Raw genomic sequence first — 18,309 nt, 5'->3', positions numbered from 1 at the left:
GGAAACCAGTTCTGCAACACCCATCTTCCACCAGTACAAAGACAACTCTGCGTGAAACCATCTGATCGCTGCCCGGCCAAATAAGCCAGAAAGCTCAGCTCAGCGTTTGGCACGCCGCGTTAGCCCTCGCGCCCAGCTGAAACAGCACAAACCGTTTGATGCTGCCGAAAGCCCCACAACGCCGTCAGGTCTGTACAGGAGAACTTCGTCCTTGAGCCGCCGCCTTCTGGCATTAATTTGTTGCGACCAAATCAGACACTGTTGATACTGGTGTGAACCGGTGCAAAAGACTCAGGTGTCCTCAGCCGAGGCTCCCGAGGGCTCTGCCTCATTAAGAGCACCTTAAGTTCCCATCCATCAGCTGCCCACCCATAATGGTGGGTGCAGCCACCAGCCTCATCCCACAGCACCTAACGGGTCTCCTGCCAAGAAGCAAGGACCTCCAGCAGAGGACAGAGAACGGGTGGTGGTAACTCCTCAAACCACCACGGCTGGTCTTGCTCTCGTGACTCCTGTAGAGTCACTGCCAAGAGCCATCAATGAGGGTGAACCTTCAGGCAGGTTCACACAGAACCCACAATACGTGAGCTGTGACCATTTGAGCAGCGATATAGAAAATTTGAAGGCCGAGTTCTCCATCTTTGCTCCTTTATGTCACACCAAGGCTCGCCCAGGAGCCATGGTGCAGAGACGACGCCAGTGCAGAGGTGAAGGGCCCAGTCCGCGGGCCGGCACGCAAACCCTGGCCTGGCTTTATCACCTTATTTCCCTTCATGTTACCAGCTCTGACCATCACCTGGTGAATATCAAGACATATTAAGGCAGCATCCCACTGGCAAGAGAGCTGCGTGCTGGGAAGTTAAACAATACAAGCGACTTCTCCTTGCTTGAATTAACAAATAAAAACTTCCTTGTGAGGAATCCTAATAAGATGCAGATTACAGCCACTAGATACCTTAAATATATAGCAATTAAGGAAGGCACTACCAGAGACCTGCGCTCTCCATCACTAAGACGGTTACAAGCTGCAAGTCAAGAAGGGCAAATCTTCTGCAACCCCAAAACCCCAGGTGAAGCATGCAGAGGAGATCTCCTTTGCTCCACTAACAAAGCCAGGGCTTGCCTCCCCCTCTTTATCCAAGAACTTTTTTGCACAAACTCAGTGGTCGTTGCTTGATCCCCCCTCCCGAAGCTGCCCATGCTGCCAGGGCTCCACTCCCGGGGAAGCTGCACAGGCTGCAAAGCAGGGGCTTTGTCCTGCTTGCAAGGAATTAATCTGCCCAGCTACAGGAGCTGCCTCCTGCCTGCACATTTGTCTGACACAATTAAGTTACTTAAAATGAAAATACGTTGCTGCAAGGCATGCAGCCTTCCAGAGCCTTTTCCCCTCTGGACCTTGCCTGCTGACAGGCCTGCAGATGCAACAGCTTCTCCTTTCCTGAGTCACTGCAATTAACTCCTCATGCTCTCAGCATTAAATTCAGCTTCAGCAGGAATGGATGCGACCTCCAACCTCCTCCTTCCAGACCACCCCGGACCCAGCTCGGTGCCAAGCATCCACTCAACTACCCACCCCGAGAGCTATGGGGTGCAGACAAGTGGGTTTTGCAGTCCCAGGCCATCGCTGCCCCAGGTCCACAGGTGTGTTCACACTGCCTTCGAGAAGAAAAGGGAATGGCCAAGTTCAGACTGCTGTAAAACCATTTTTTGCTTAGTACAGAAATCATGCATCAGGGGATAATGCATTTGCTTCAGCACCCTCAGCTGCTGTGGCTGAAACCTGCGCCCAAGGGAGGCGAGCTGCTGGGGACCACGACAGCCTCCATCCCTCCATGTAGGTACGGCATGGTACAAGCCGCAGAGCTTGGGCCTCTGGGGAGGTTTCCCAGTGAGGTAGAAAATACACATGGCTGATCTCACTGCAAAATGCATCTTTTTTTTGGTAGCAAAGACATAACCCAATTTCTTTACACCAGATGTAGCCATGGTGTAACCAGCTGCTCCATCGACATACAGAGGGAGCTGCAGCTTTCCCTCGCCACTGACACTAGAGCTACCAAAGCTGGCTCCAACATAGCATGGATGTGGTAAGAAGTCATCCTTTTTCTTTCTCTCATTTAAAGGAGTTGCTCTTTCACTGGGAGGAAAGACAGAACAAAAGCGTGGAGATGCTAACAGCAACAGCGCAGGCATGCAATCAACCCATAATTCAATACAAAAATGCTGGGAACCATGTCCTCCCCCAGCAAGGCGTCAGCGAGAGGCAGAGGAGCACTCTGCATCTCCTGGAAGCAGCAGATGCTCCCTCAGAGGGCTGCCACGGCCACCCGGCCAGCTTTGGGGCACGCAGGACCTCTGGAGAAGGCCTTGACCTTTGGGGGCAGTGCAAGCATCATGCCCAGGTTTCCCTCCAAGCGAGCAGGAGTGCTTTTTAAACTGCTCTAACCATTCCCCAAGCAGCGAGATGCCTTCAAAGGGAGATTTTGAACACCCATGGGAAGTGGAAGATGGACCAAGGGGGTTCACGCTGCTGCAAGACAAGAAGGAAGGTCAGACCCTGAGCCCCACCTCAGGGCAGGACCCGCTCCTCCAATGCGCCCTGCGGACCACGGGACCACGCAGACGCGGGTGTCCCCCCGCCCCATGCCACCAGATTATCCCCCGGCTGCGCAGGTGCTTCCATGACGGACCACAACACCCCCTCTCCGCCCAGCTCCTCCAGAGCAGACCTCCCTCGTCTCTGCGGCAGGACAGCCATGGCAGTTTAAGATGAACAAAAACCAACGACAATGCGAGCAGTTCTCTTTAAACCCTTTCAAGACAAAATCGCTGAAGGGGCTCGTGCACGTCTTCTCAGCTGTTTTAGCATGAAGTGATGCTCTCCACAGACACAGGGCAAAGGGCCACCGTGCACAGCTCTGCACGCAGGCTGCAAGAGGCATTTTTTACAAGTTCTTTTGCTTTTTTAAGGAGGAAGAGAGGGCAGGCTTGCTTTGGAGAGTTTTAGGCCATTTTATGTTTAAGCTTGTGGAGAAAATCTGGAATGAAAACTTTCATCAGTAATTCCAGCAGGTGCCCAGGGCAATTCCTTTCAAGATTCAGCTCCTCCACCGGAGGAGCAAAGGGACAGACCCGCTAACAAAGGCTTCTTTTATCCACAGTGTTAATAAACACTCACTGAAAGTGTTAATAAAAAGAAGCTTTACAGAGCCTGAGCTAAGACCCCTGTCCATCTCAGCTTATTGCATTTTCAAGCTTGGAGATCAAGCGAAGCCCCAACACCACAAGATTCATTCCCAATGCACTTTCCTAAGTTTTTTCCTACTCTAAATAAACATATTTAAATGCAGACTTTTATTCATCACAAACAGCAAAGTATCTTTGTTCCTCTCTCGTTCACTTTAAAGGCTGCACGGGGAAAGGAGAGGGGACTTGAAGAGAGAAGAAAACCCTTTGATGGTCTGAAGCCAGCGAGTCCTGGTTCTCTCATTGCTCCCGAGCTCAGTTCCAAGTTTAATAAAGGTGTTTTGTCTCCTTGCTTAATAAGTGGAATTACCATAGCAGAAACTCCAGCGGGGGAGAGGGATAGCACGAAGCATGAGTAATCACAACTGGTTTCGGGCAGGTTTTGCCATTTGGGTCCTGTTTCAAGGTTCTGACGACATAGCGCTACGGGCTAATTTGGAGTTACCGTAACTCTTGCCAGACAAGGAGTTGTAAGTTATAATGTGCTGCAAGCAGGGAGAGATGCTGGGATAGGGCAAAGAAAATACCTTCCGAGCTGGGAAGAGAGGTGTCCTGCTCCATAAGTTTTATTCCCTTATTTTATAATGCAACCCTGTGCTTGCCCTGCTACACTTTGCACGGGACACGGTGATGCGTCTGCTTCCAGCTCGCATCGGGTGACTTTAATTCCCCCTTTGAGAACTTGTTTCACCTTTGCTTTCATCCAGCACCAGCCAGACTGGGTTGCAAATACTGCAACGAGACAAAATTTGCTGGCAAATTCATGGAGGAGAAGTTGAGCTTTCAAAGAGGGAACTGATACAGGCCAGGGCACGTCATGGAAAAAACGACACCTGGATGGAGAAAGCTGTCACTTATCACTGGAAGTGGGGAACTGCAGCAGATCCAATATCATCTGCCAGGGACCCGCTGAGCGGGAGCAGACAGCGGCAGGGAACATCTCGGTGCGCCTAAGCTCCCAACCTTTCCCTATCAACTGCAAGGATGGCATAAATCGAGAGAGGACAAATCCACCCCATGCACAGGGAGCAGGGACAGAGCCCACTCCCAGGGGGTTTCTGAGGGCAGCCGCCAGCCCCTGCCTCCCGCTCACCTTTGCTTTAAATCCCCGAGCCCTGCAGCAGATTAATTACCTCAATCAAGGCTGCACATCGGCTTTTCATTTCTCTCTCCTTAGTCATCACGCTGCTGCCGACACTGACGGATGCTGTAGCTCCGTCCAGTCCTGGCTCCTGCCTCAGCCACGAGGTATTGCCTGTATTTATTTCTAGCAATAGTTCACCTTCAAAAGGAAAGTGTTTCCATTAAACAGCGCAAGTTCAGCAACCACAAGTAAACAGTGACTTAATGTCTAAGCCAATTCTCTGAAACCTTCACAATAAATACCAGGCCATCCATGGAGTACAACAGGTAGCAGCCCTATCCCGCAGAACAGCCAAATCCTCTTTAAATAGGCAAAACCTTTAAAAGCGTGACGGGGAGGACGGAGGCAGCCAGGCACAAGGTTTTCAGGCATGCTGTGCAGCACTCCCCGTCTCACCCACAGCTTAGGCACTAAGCTAAGACCAAATCTGAGCCAAGATGCTAAACCCGAACAACTGATTTGCAGGGTCAGCGCCGAGCCCCCCCCACAGCACCACACCACCCACGTCTTGCAACCAGGATGGCATCACCAAGCGAGAACTGTCCTCAGCAAAGGCAGCACACTCAGTCTTGGATTGGCAAAACCAAGCCTGATCCCAAGTCAGAGATACTTAAAACCACAGAGCTTCCTCTGCAGCCAGCAGGTCAGCTAGAAGAAGTTTGTTGACATTTCTATCCCAACCATTTCCCAACTTTTGAGGGCTTTATAATGACTGTTTTGGCATTGCAGAAGGAGGAGCAGTGCCTCCTCTTCCACCAGCTCTGCTGCTGAAGAGAAACCCTGCAAAAAGAGCATCTGAGTCCTGCCTGCAAAGGGGCATCCAAAATCCTACCAAATCCAGGGGAGCTGGAGGTACCCAACACAACCCTGGCAATGCACAGAGAGGCTCTAGCTCCATATGGCCGATATTGCGCACACCATTAAACATTACCTGGTATTACATATATATATATATATATATAGGTGGGAGAGGAATCAGCTCTAAGGCAAGGGCCATCTAGCTCACATACGTACAGGACAGTGGACACAAGGGAGGTCCCTAAGAGGGATCAAAGCGACGGGCGGTAGAGCAGAGAGAGGAAGGCATCGATTCCCCAACCCACAAGCTTAAACTCACCACCTACACACCTACTGGAAAGCTTTTAAGGTGTTTGTAAACCAAGAGTCAGTGACAGCCATTGCTCCAGGCACCCCATAACACCAAACTGGGGTACTGGGGGGAAAGACCCTCTCCTGGGCACAGCAGGACCATCACTCCCTCCATCCCACCCCAAAGCTCACCTTCTTCTGCAGGCAAGCCAGCACCGCCCTCGTACCCAAACGCCCCTTCAGAGATCAGTCCATTTCTTGTTTATTTTTCATTTTAAATGGATTAGACATGCACAAAAGCCTCCCTTGAAAAGAAACAACCAAGATGTGAAAAGGATGGGAAGATCCAACTGCGAGGCGTCAGCACTAATCCATGTCAAAGGGCATGTCGTCGACAACTTACTGTGAACTTCCAGGAGGAAAAAAAAATAGTCAGAAGAAAATAGTTAAGTCCAGACAAATGTTTGTCATTCATTATCTGGAGTCAAGTTTGCATTTCGTAACAACACAGCCAAGCCAAAGCAAGCACGTTAATAATAAAACATCTTTTACAGGGAGCTACACGCCAGGCGTGCAGCCTGCCCTTGAAGGGAGAAAGGCTGGAGGCAGGTGGAGGCTCTGTTTGCTTTTCTCCGGTAACAGGTATTTAGTTTTCTACGTCACTTCGCTTTATCATAGCCTGAAACCCGGCCGAGCAGCCCGGCTCCACCTCCCCATCTGCTCCCCTCGCCAGCCGGCCCCGCGGCGGAGGGGATGCAGTGCAAGACTGGACCGATGCCACGCAGCCCGCTGGCTCCCCCCGACCCAAACAGGGGGACCCCCAGCCCTGCCCGGGAATTGGGGGCATTGCTGGAAAACTCTACAAGACAGATCTTAACAGGACGCGGCCGTTCACAGGGAGGGCAGTGCCGGGCAATGGGATGGCTGCACTCCTGTCCAAGTCACACAGGGAGCTTAAAAACAAGGCAAATCCCCCCAAATCCTTCCTCAAGCACTGGGACCGGGAAAAAACCCAACTGACCGCAGCAGGGAACGGCGAGCACGAAGGGACTGCTCTTATTAGCTGGGGAGGCTCCAGCAAAGACGTCTCCTGTATTGGCACAAAGTGAGCAAACACCCAGCCCAGGCAAGAGCCGACAGGTCGGCGTGCTCCACTTTAATTCAAATAACCCTTTGGTTTTGATAAACAGCCTGGAGCAGATTCTCCACCTTCTCTGGATATCCTGGGGTCCTAATTGCATCCCAGCCCAGCTCCCCACGCCCCTCGGGCTGCAGTTCGGGGTAGGAAGAGGTGCACAGAAGCACCCCCCCCCCCCCCCCGTGGGCTCTGCCCGCTGCAGGCGTCGTGCAAGGCACCATGCCCTCTTTCCCCATCCAGCAGCACCGCGAAGGTGTGGATGGCTCTGCCCCATTACTCACGCGTCTGCAATCAAGACATGTTTCAGGGAAGCAACTCGGTTTGTAGGAGCCGTATCCATAAATACTGCCTATTCCCTCCACGCCCGATGCGGTGCATCCCTCCCAATTTTTCCCCCAAATAACTGGCTCGTTGCAGTGCTCAGGTTAGCACGTCTCCATTTGGGGCAGGGGAAGAACACCAGAAAAGTCTACAATATTTGCTTTGTTCCCTGTGACAAAAGGCAAGAGTTATAGCAGACAGAAAAAGAAAATATATTAAAAATATATATATATAATACATATGCGTATATATATATGTATCTTTGAAATAGAGGGCAGGAAGAAAAGGGAATTATTGAAGTTTTTTCATGGACCAAGGAGCTTTGAAAAATTTGGAGGGAGGGAACAAAATGTCAAGTTTAAACTGTTTTCAATGGAAAAGTCCATTAAAGGAAAAGGGATCTTTTGCAAAAAGGTATACATTTTGCTGATTTTGACAAAAAGCTCTGTTCAGAGGAGGGAAAAAAGCCTTCCATTAAAGGTTTTCAACTAGCATTGCTTTGCATCTTTACAGTGCTGCTCATGAAAGCATCCTCACAAACCTGTTGTTGCTGGAGCACGATGCGCCCAGGGAGGAGGCATGTCTGACCACGAGCTGGGTGGAGGCAGGGGCTAGGAGACAACCCTTGCCTATACCATAAGAACAAGCAGGTGTTATAAAAGGCAGGGGAAAAAAAAATAAATTAAAAAAAAAAATCAACTTCCCCTCCTCTGTTTTGCCCCCGGGGAAGGGAAATGCTGATCCTCCAGCTCACAGATGGTCCTCCTGGAACGACCTCCCGTTTTCCACCCTGTTGGCCACGTCTGGTGATGGGGAAGGATTTTAGAGGAGAGATGAAGGACATCAAACTCCCTCCCCGACGGCAGCGGCAGGAGCACTGCACATGCCGTGCGTGCCGCAGGATGTGCACAGGATGCGATGGGTATTTCCCGGGATGAAACACTGCCTTCGCCCACCGGTCCCTCCCCAACCACAACCACATCTCATGCCGCAGAGGAGGAAGCTGCGGGTCAAGCACACACCTCCCCAGCAATTAAAGTCATTTTCTTAATATCGACTAGTCCCGGCCATCCTGTGACGGGCCACAGAAAATATTAATTATACCCGCTCCAATTTAGACAGGTTTCTTTCTCATTCAGATGTCGCTGGACCTGAGTCACAGCCAAGTTGGGATTCAGCAATCGCTCACAAGGAAGAGCTGAGCATCACCTGAACAGTTCTTTTTCCACCTTGTATCGCCCCGAAAATTCAAACAACCGCACACGCAGCGATCAATTTAGAGTAATGCCACCAATGAAACGCTCAAATTAATAGCAATAAAGTGTAAATGCTCCACATGATAACGGCAGAGCCATGCTTGGGAAAACGATCTGTGAAAGCTTAAAAACCAGCACAAGATGAGACCACTGGGGAAAAAAAGCAACAAAACAAACAGTCCATTTCAATATCCTTTTCATAAGCAACTAAAATGAACCCAGGAACACATCAGAGAATAATCATTTAGCACAGATCAAACAGTAGAACTAGCACATTAAAAATACATGCAGCATTAATCAGCTACACAGAGTTATATGCCATCATTTCCATAAATAATACAGGATCAAAGCAGCCCAAGCAGCACTATCAGTTAATATAGTCAGCCAGTCAGTCAAAATAGAGTAAAGCTGACTGAAAACTGCGGCAGTATAATTTGGCAGGAATAAAGCAGATTCATCTGAGAAGTGGCATGACCAGTTAAACGGGTAAAGGTTACCCGCAGCCTCTTAATTATACAGAGGTGATGCCACAAATGAGGGGAAAAAAAATAAAAAAGAAAGAAAGGGTTAATGCAGCTTCAAAAATATTTTTTTTTAAGCTTAGGGAATATCAATGTATATCTTGTCTAGTGATAAGCCCCCTGAAGCCAAGGTACAGGGGAGAGGTGGGAGGACCGAACCTGCCAGGAACATCCCCAGTGGCACCAGTCCCATAGCGGGGCTGGCTGGTGATGGCTGGAGCAGGGGTGAGCCCTGGGGGTGCGGACTACACCAGAGCCCCTTCCCCGGAGGCAGAGCTATGCCGGAGGGGCTCTCCTTCACCAAGGAGAAATATGCCAGCTGCAGAAACCATCCCGCCTGCTCGGGGTGAAGGCTCACCACCAACGGCCTTTAAATATACATGCACCTATCCATGCATATCAAATGCCCGTGTCATTAAGCCTTTTGCTGAAAGGCTGCAGAGCCATTTAGCTGCTGATTTTTAAAACAGGCATGCAGAGCAGCACGAGCTATAAATAGCAGAGATGCTTGCCTCGTCATGTTTCTGGTGGCTTATTTATAAGGACAGGGGGCAACTGAATTAAAAATGTTAAAAAGAGCGACTTGGGCTTCTCCCTGGTTTCGCTGCCAAGCTGCCTCAAGAGCAAAATCTTCGAGGTTTCGCTTTTTTCTTTTTCCAGGCAAAAAGCAAATGCCTGTCTTTCATGCTTAGACTCTGAATCGGTTACATTTACAAGGCAAATTTTAATTCATACAGCAGGTGTTCAGAAAAAAAAAAATCCTGCTTTAAGCAGCACAAGACCAAACTAAGGCTTTGCAATAGTTCATGCAGGGGAAGCTCCTCATTTACTGAAATAGCGTGTGTGTGTGTATGAAGCAGGAGCAGAGGCCCCAAAAATCTTTTCCAGAGGAGGGGGAATAAGAGTCCTGAAGGGGGTTGAGCAGAGCTATTGCCAAACACGAGGGCTGGCAGCCCGTCTGGCATCACGACCCCACTACATTTCATGTGACGAAGGACGATAGGAATTTTGCATGGGAAGATCTGGATGAGCATCAGCAAGAGGAGGAATTCAGCCTCCAACAAAAGAGCCGCTTCAGGCAGCTCAAACCGTCCCCGGCCGATTAGCGCTCCGGCAGCGCATTTAGATGGTCTATTCTTCACAGGCAGCTAGGCACAGTCCAGAAAAACCACGTGAACCAAGCATCATCCCCTCTGTATTCAGTGCCTTTTTAAATAGCTGGGGAAAACAAGGGGTGACAGCCAGGCTGCCCCGGACCCGCTCAGCTACAGGACCCCAGCCATTTGGGATGGGATGTGCTCAGCCATAGGAGAAGAAGCTGGACCGCTTTTCCAGCATCCCTGGCTGTGAAGAAGCAGGGAGAGTGGATGGGAAAAGGAGATGGGGGGGAGTGAGTGACCCCATCAGAAGAAGTCAAGTCACCACCTCTCTGGGACTGGTGGCTGCGGAGGAGCGACCAGCACTGTTGGGAGGTTTCCCATTGAACTGGGGGGGGGGGGGGGAAAAGTCGTGTCCAAACAAATGAGATTCAATTATTCCAAGTCCAGAATGTCTTGTTCAAAGTGCTTCCAGATTGACAAGCTTTAATCCAACAAAAGACCCCTCCAGACAAGCCCTGCCAGGATTTTGGGAGCGTTTCCCCCCAGCAGGGACCCAGCAGCCCCCAACTCCACACTGGGGATGGATTTAGCCCCAAGTGCAACAAGGACACAGATTTTACAGGGCAGCCTCAAGCCACAGGACCCTCGAGCTTACTGGAAGCAGAAGCAAAGCAAGAACAACCATTTCATTTCAGTCTGACCCAACCCAAAAGTCAAATTAAAAAAAAGCAAATCATTTCCTGTGAACCAGAAATCCTGGTTTTCAGCCAGTTTAATGAGACTGAATTGCAACCTGTTCTGTTCTCCTGGGGTGGTAGAGACACACGACCCCCCAGGGCAGGGCAGATGGCTAGATTGCAACCTAGCCTTTAGCTCATAAAACACATTAATATCCCCAACCAATTATAAAGTGCCAGACTCTGCCCCTCCCCGGCCCCCTACTCCCACCGAGCGATGCCTCGCTGCACAAGGCAGCCCTGTTGCGCTGAGACACGCAGCACGAGCCGGGGCAGCAAAGCCTGCGGATTTCCAGGACCTCTGAAGCAAGTCCAAGCCCTTGCTGCAACCTTATTTAAAAGCTCAGTGAAATCTCAGGTGCAGCCTAGGTGTTGCACAGCAATCCAGCTCCTTAACATTTTTTATTTAAGTGCTTGTCAGAGCTAAAGCAGAAGGAGCCTTGCTTTCCAGCCAGATGGCTGCAAGAGAAATCCCTGCCTTCAGCACCAAGCATAGGCATGAGTTTATTTCTAATGCTAGCAGATGCATCACACCACTGCTAAGATCTCAGCTGCTTCTTGGAAGCACCAGCGAGCACCTTGGATCTGCAGCAGCGCTTCCTGACACTCAGCTGGTGTTGGCTCTGCAAATATTAGCAGCAGCACAATGACTTAGCCCTGTGTATTTATAGGCCACAGGCTCTTGTCAAAAAAAAAAAAAAAAAAAAACACACCTCTAAAATCTTTCCCCTGACTTCAGCAGACTCGCATCCGGGGCCTCTGTTCCTCAGGGACGGCTTGTTCTGTGCTTCTCTGCCCACAGCCACGGGGTGTGGGAAGTCCTGGATGTCCCTGTCCTCATGCTGCTCACCCGCACACAGCTGGTGGGGACGGACTTGGGTAGAGGTTCGATGCCCACCATCACCACCACCCATCTGGGTAGATGCCAAGATGCTGCAGCCACCTCCGAGGACCATGGTCCCCTCTGGGATGGACTTATTCACCCCCTGAGGTTACACCTCGGCGTAGCCCATGAGATGAGCTCTGCTGCCAGCCCAGCACCATTGCTCCTTAATTGCAGTGGCAGTTTCCCCTCCGGCACAGCCCGGTCCATGCCGGGCAGCAGGCAGGATCAAGCCCAAGATGCCTCCCCAGGAAGAGGCAGGGTCCACTTGCACCCCAGCAGGACGCTCCAGGGGCAAAACCAGCCACTGGCTGGGAAACCCACCCAACGCTCGCCCACGCGCTTCCCAGCTGTTTGAAGACACAACCTTTGCACCCCATGCAAACCCCAGTCTGTGTTACAAGACCGTCCCCGTCCCTCCCGCCCCCAGTCACACTCCAGCACCCTGACCACTGTGTGCTGCCCCAACTGCCCCAGCCCCTGGGGACCACAACCACCCTTGCAGAGCCCGGTGGACCACTGGCATCGGCAAACGGGGCCAGGACACCTCCTGCCCACTGCACAGCTTCAGGCAAACCACTTCATTCGGTGTTTCAGCAGCTTCGCTGCAGAGGCTGGCAGCAGCCTCCCCACAGGCTGGTGTTTGGGTATTGCTGGGAGCAGCCAAATGAATAACTTCAACACACCATGCAGCAGCAGCCCTATTTTACATGTGGTATTTTCCCAGTGGCAGCTCAGTGATGTGATGATGTCCGAATCTCAGCCATCATTTAAAAGAAAGCAAGCAAAATCCCAGCACTGCTCCCTGCAGAGGGAAGCTAACAAGCAAGACCTTGGGTGCTCCGTAGGTCCTCCCAGAAATATCCTGATTTTTATGAGCATCGCTAAGTCCAAGAATCTCAAAATCTTGAGTCAGGACAGTTGGATGCCTCTGATTCAAGAATGACTCAGACAGGAGCGTGGAGGCAGGGAGGAAGGCAAGGGAGTAACATTTTCTGCTGTGGGCAACATCCCTTTATTTTAAGCTCAAAGATACAAACCCCGCAATTTATTACTTGATTCAAAAAAAGCGTTCTTTACCCTGGCTGCTCCCATACTGATCCCAAGTAACACAACCATATTCCTTATTCTCAGCCTTCATGTCTGTAACTTAATTTCCATTTCTTTAAAAAAAAAAAAACAAGTAAATCCCACTGACATCTTGAAAGCGAGCTCTCAGTAACCACATTGAACACAACACCAAGCCCTCAAAAGAGGAAAGCCTAAGCTGCCTTCCCGAGCGATGAGCAGGACAGCCCCAGCTCGCCCGCCCCGGCTCCCCCCACTTGCCCCCCGTTGGGGCAGAGGCAGAGCAGGGGCATTCAGGCAGGTGCCTGTGCGTGGGCCCAGCGCCGAAGGGCAGGACCTGCGCTTACACCTACAGAGACAGATTTTTAAGGCTGCAAAAGTCCATTGCAAACATTAAGTCTCACCTACTGCTCAGCCCAAGCCTTGGAAACCAAGCCTGCTGCATGGCCGTTAAACATTTACATGCATCCCTGAGAGAGTCCTGTGTCACGCTGAGCATGGGGAAAAGCAGATCACGGGGCAAACCTGGGTGGGAAGACCTCTACCAAAGGGCTAACGGCTGGACAAGAAGAGGGAAGAAGAGTCACCCAGAGCTGCAAAAGGGACCAGCACTGGCAAGATGTCCCAAAACTGCCTTCAGCAATGTGGCCGTTTCTGTCCCACCAGGACTTGAGAGGTCCCAGCCCCAGTGTGGCAGGGTCTGGCTGTTAATGGCTCCATGGCTTGGGCCAAACTCTTTCCCCTATAACAGTACTGCTGGTGCTGTAGGGACCCCTCACAAGACCTGCCCCCATGGTGCCTCCTGCACACAGGGAGCACATGGACCTTTCTCCACACACCCCGCACAAAAGCAAAACCCTCCACCTCTCCAGCTGGATGATGAAGAAATGAAGCCAGCGCTCATGACTGGGTCCACTTCTCGCCCCACTGCCTCTCCTGAGCCCAGCCAATTAGCCAGGCCACCCCCCATAGCCCCAGGGATTTGCCAGGCTCCTCTTTACAAGCTAAACCCATCAGTTAATCCCACCCAAAGCCGCAGCCGCCACCCATGGGGGGGCCCTGTCTGCACCTCCTCCATCTGGGCTGCGAGCATCCCAGCAAGAGACGGCCCCATGCCGGAGGCTGGAGACCCATCAAACATCATTGCACACCCTGACTCAGCTTTCACCCATTTCCGCAGCAGCGCGGGACGCCTTCCCGTGGTTAAATGCTCCGAGCAGCTGGGCCACCTGCATTTCCTGCCCTGTGGTTGCAGCAGAAATTGCTCGTTGTCCCCTCCCATGAGGTCCAGAGGTGAGGAGCCAGACTCAAGGTCATGTCTGGGACCTGGCGACCTAGGAAGCATTACAGAAACCATGGGGAGGAGAGAAGGCAACGGCTTTCGAGATCTGAAACACTCAATATGGTCTAAAGATGCCTAAAGCCAGGGTTTGGGTGCAGCTCTTCTGCTGACCCAGCCACCGCATGGGGACAGCCAGGCTGTGCAATGAGGTTTGGGCTTTTCAGCCCACCCATCTGCTGTGCGTGGGGCTGGAAAAGAGGCAGAACAAAACGTCCTTCCAAGAGACCCATATTGTTTAACACCACCCTACAGAAATGGGTAGAATAGAGAAGTTTTGTTCTTTAGGCAGGGAAAGTCCAACCAGGACTACGCTGGTCACAGCAGCTGCATCTCTGCTCCAACACCAAGCATCCGAACAGCAACCCTTCCCAAGTCAGCTTCCCCAGCAAAGCTCCAGCTTTTGCTTTAAAACAAGACTATTTTGTATAATAGGGAGAGGCAGAGTCTCCGTGACGGGTGTTAGAGGCTTCGGCGATAAGGCAGGGGATACTTCTAAGCTTGTCTCCACAAACATGAGGATTAGCAATTTACTGCTCTTAAAAACAAAATCCGGGATTTTAACATGATCACAGGCTTGGAAAGAAAAATAAACATCGTAGAACTGGGAAAGGGAACAGAATGAGAAGGGAGCAAGCAGGCAGCTCAGCAGTAGCTGAAGTACTTCTTAAATCAGAATGAGAAAAATGCATTAAAGTCAGAATTTAAATCTTGGTGGCACTAAACAAACACAATGTGAGGACTCACACCAATTTCTTATCAGTAATAACGGCATCCACATTAAAGGAAGCCTTTTTAATAACATGCATGAGAAAAGACCCTTTCTTTCATGCAATAAAGCATATAATGCATTAGTTCCTTATTGAATTGAAAAAGTAATGTTGAAAACATGCTTGAATTAAAGAAAAAGGAAGGTTCCAGCTAAACCTGTGCTGCCCACTGGCTTTACTGTGCCTTCAGTGCTTAACACCCTTTGGGAGTAAACCGCTGCGCAGGACTCCAGCAACACCCGGCACGGAAAAGCCCCACATAAAACCCATAGAGACCAGCTCCTGCACAGACCACGGCCGTACCACCCACCCGTACCACCTCCGTGAGCTCCCACAACGTGCAGGGGGTGCTGCCAAGCCCAGCATCTCCTCCTGCTGCCGCCTCATCCCCCCGGGTGCCCTAAAACCCACCAGACCCACGGGCACGCCAGCAGTCCCCCATCAGCCAGGGTTAATCTCAACCTGCCACGCTAACAAATAACAAATTAGCCTGTTTGAGAAGACATAATCTGCCCATGCATTCCTACCCTGGCCATCACGGTGGAGTAAAGGCACCGGAGAGCAATTTTGAGATCAAGTGGCTGTAGCCATTAATAATTAGCACTTTAAAACTTCAAAGGGTGATGCTGGCCTCCACAATAAAAACTCAGCACACCCACAGACGGTGGGGAAGAGTTATCACCAGCACTCCTGTTTCACAAGCGAGATCTGAAACGCAGAGGTGAGGACAGCCCACGGGGGGGGGGGGGGGTCTGCGGCAGCACTGGGATTAGACACAAAACCTCCCGACTTGCATCCCTGACACCTCCTATGGCAGCAAACAGAGAGACGTTATGTGAGCACCATGCATGGACACCCAAGAGCATCCCGAAGGCTTTCCTAAACCAGCCACTTCATGCCTTGCAGTACCCTCGCAGGACACTTGTCACTTGGCCCATACGAGAAGGATGCTCTCAATAAAAACATTGGAGCCTGGGATGGAAGAGGTGGTGCCTCTGATGACGGAAACAAACTCAACACACAAGGTCAGATAGGGAAATATTTACTTGACACGACTCAGGTACACGCGTCCCCTGTTTGGGGCCCAGAAGGTCGCTCCGTGCTGCACATGCCAGGTGAGTCGCTGAGCCGATGACGTCTGATCACGGCACAACAGCGAAAATTGCTTTTGCTGTAAGAAAACTCAACCCCTCCTATCTTTATCAGCAATTCCTAGTCTTAAGCCATTCTGTCTCTTCCAGAGAAAGACAGAAACCTCAGCGGAAAAAGGAATTAAAGTCTGAAAACAAGAGACTCCAGATCTTCAACTGATTATATTTCTAGCCAAATAAAACAGGTTGATTAATCCACTTGTTCAGACTGCTACAGCTACCAAAACAGCAGAATATATCCCCTTCACATTAGGGGAAGCTCACCACACTTAAACAAACATCTTCCAGGCAAGGAGAAAAAATAAATACAAAAAAAAAAGAAAGAATCAGTGCTATAGCATTTGCACATGTCTGAACATAAAGCTTTGGAAATGTGAAGCGAAGCCAAGTTCTCTGGTGAAATAAGTGGACAAAGCTCCATCCATGGACTCCAGTGGAGTTTTGTCTACTTCATCTATAAGTAAACTGGAGTCTCAGCTTCGAAGACCGTCAGTGTTTTCATCCCCTGGCACCATCACTCAGCGCTACACCCAGCGAGAGCTTCAGCTGAAAGCACAGCCCTCCCGTCCGCCCTTCACCTCTTCCCTCCTCACGCTTTTCACTGATAGTTCCACTTATCCCCATTGCCGTAATGCTTTCTCAGCTCCGCACAAGCCCCTCGACCGTGACGGGGGCAGGATCGGGCCTTGAGCAGGCTGCACTGAGATGCACATTTCCCACAGCAGAAAAAGCCCATGGCTCTTTTCTCCCCTCACACAGCCATCGGGTACCACGCTAGCGTGGGCTCTTCCCAGCACCCGCTGAGCTGCAAACGCGCCTTCAGATACAGGTACGAACATGGGCTCCAGCAACACCAAGTTATCGTTAACCCCGTTCCGCTGCCGGCACGTGGAGGCCGGGGAACCCTTGATGCTTACAGAGCAACTCTGCCTCCGAGGGAGCCGCCGGCGATGCTCAAGGCCAGTGTCCAACAGGGTGGACGCTGCCCGATGCAACGGCGATGGGAAGGACCTGTCTTCAACTCCTCCACGGGGAGCACGGTGCACGCCGGGGACGGCTGCCCTGAAGGATGCTTTGGGGAGCCAGGGCCAGGGCCGCCCCGCTGCGCCCCAAAGCCACCAGCAGCGCCTGTAGCACCAGGGGCACGGGGCGGGTTTGGTGCACCTGCCCCGCCAGGCCGCAGCCCGGGCCCGGCGCCCGCGCCCTGCCCGCCCGGCCCCGCATCGCGCACAAGGCGCCGGGCCGCGAGGTGCTCGCGGGGGCCCCCGCAGCCGGGGGGGGCCCGGGGAGCCGCCGCCCCCTGCGAAGCCACCCCGGGCCGCGCCTTTGTCCGCCCGGCGGAGGGCGGGCGGGCGGGAGGCGGCAGCCCCGTCCCGCTCCCCGCCAGAGCCGCCGGCCCCGCTGCCCGCACCCCCCGGCCCCGTCACGGGCACGCGTGGGCCGCTCACCTGCGGGGCCGCTGCCCGCGGCCGCCGCCGCCTCCTCCTCCTCTTCCTCCTCTTCCTCCGCCACCGCCGCCGCCTCCTCCTCCTCCTCCGGGGGCGGCGGCGGCGGAGCGCTGCCCCGGGCGGGCGCGGCGGTGCCGCGGGGCCGAGCCGGCGGCGCGGTACCGGGGCTGCCCTCAGCGGGGCCGCCGCTGCCGCTGCCGGGCTCGGGGGGCGGCGCGGCGCTGGAGGGCAGCCCGGCGGCGGCGGCCAGGAGGGCGGCGAGGCAGAGCAGGGCGAGCCCGGGCGCGGTCCTCGGCCGGCGCCTCATGCTGCGGCGCGGCGCTCCGCCATTCATTCATTCATTCACCCAGGCGCTCCTTCACCCACCGAGAGGGGCCAGGGAGCGGCGCCGGGGAGCGGGGCCGGGCGGCGGCGGCTCCCGCCCGCCTCAGCCGGCCATGCCGCGCCGCTGCCGCTCCGAGCGCCCCTCAGGCGGCTCCCGCCGCGCCCCGGCCCGGCTGACAGCGCCGCGCCCGCCCCGCGCCCGCCGCCGCCGCCAATCAGCGCGGCGCCCGCCCCACCTGACGGCAACTTTGGAACGCTTTGTGCGCGGCGCAGCCAATCAGCGGCCGCCGGGGGCGGGCGGAGGGGCGGGGCGGAGCGCGGGGGGGGCTCGGCGGTGCGGCATTGTGAGGGCGGGGGGCAGCGCCCCCGGCCCCCCGGCGGCCCCGGCGCCCGCGGCCACACGCCTCCCCTTTTTATCTGTCTGTGTGTAGTCTCTGTTTTCAATATACATTTTTTAATTTTTTAATATTTTTATTATTTTTAATATTTTTATTTTAAACATTAAATCCGCCCCCCGCTCCCCCCCCCCCCCCCAGTTTTGCAAAACAATGAGGAAGGCGCCGGGCCGCGCAGCGGGACACAAAGCGGGTCGGCGGCGGGCCCGTCCCTGCCGGAGCCGCGCTCCCCCCGCCACCGGTGCGGGTGTCCGGAGGGGTGCGGCAGGTCGGGGGGTCACCGTCCCCTCAGCACCCCCCGGCCGCCCCGTGCCATCGCCCCCTGCCCGCGCCGCCGTCCCGTCCCCACGCCCACGGTAACGCCGCTATTCCCCTTTGT

At 53.2% G+C, this 18,309-nt stretch overlaps 1 protein-coding gene across 1 annotated transcript in view; it reads right to left on the bottom strand.

Annotated features, from left to right (window-relative positions):
* Window positions 1–17,545, bottom strand: part of MEGF9 (multiple EGF like domains 9) — a gene marked incomplete at both ends in the record, with an annotated part of 52,268 nt that extends 34,723 nt beyond the window's left edge. Inside the window, one exon of the mRNA XM_082327359.1 lies at window positions 17,212–17,545. Coding sequence (XP_082183485.1) covers window positions 17,212–17,545 — 334 coding nt within the window. The remainder of the gene's footprint in view (window positions 1–17,211) is intronic.
* Window positions 17,546–18,309: the final 764 nt, after the last annotated feature.

Source organism: Platalea leucorodia (genome assembly GCF_965183815.1).
Source record: "Platalea leucorodia genome assembly, chromosome: 15".
NCBI classification, from domain to species: domain Eukaryota; kingdom Metazoa; phylum Chordata; class Aves; order Pelecaniformes; family Threskiornithidae; genus Platalea; species Platalea leucorodia.
The sequence above is the reverse complement of the archived record's forward strand: the minus strand, read 5'-3'. Positions and strand labels throughout refer to the sequence as shown.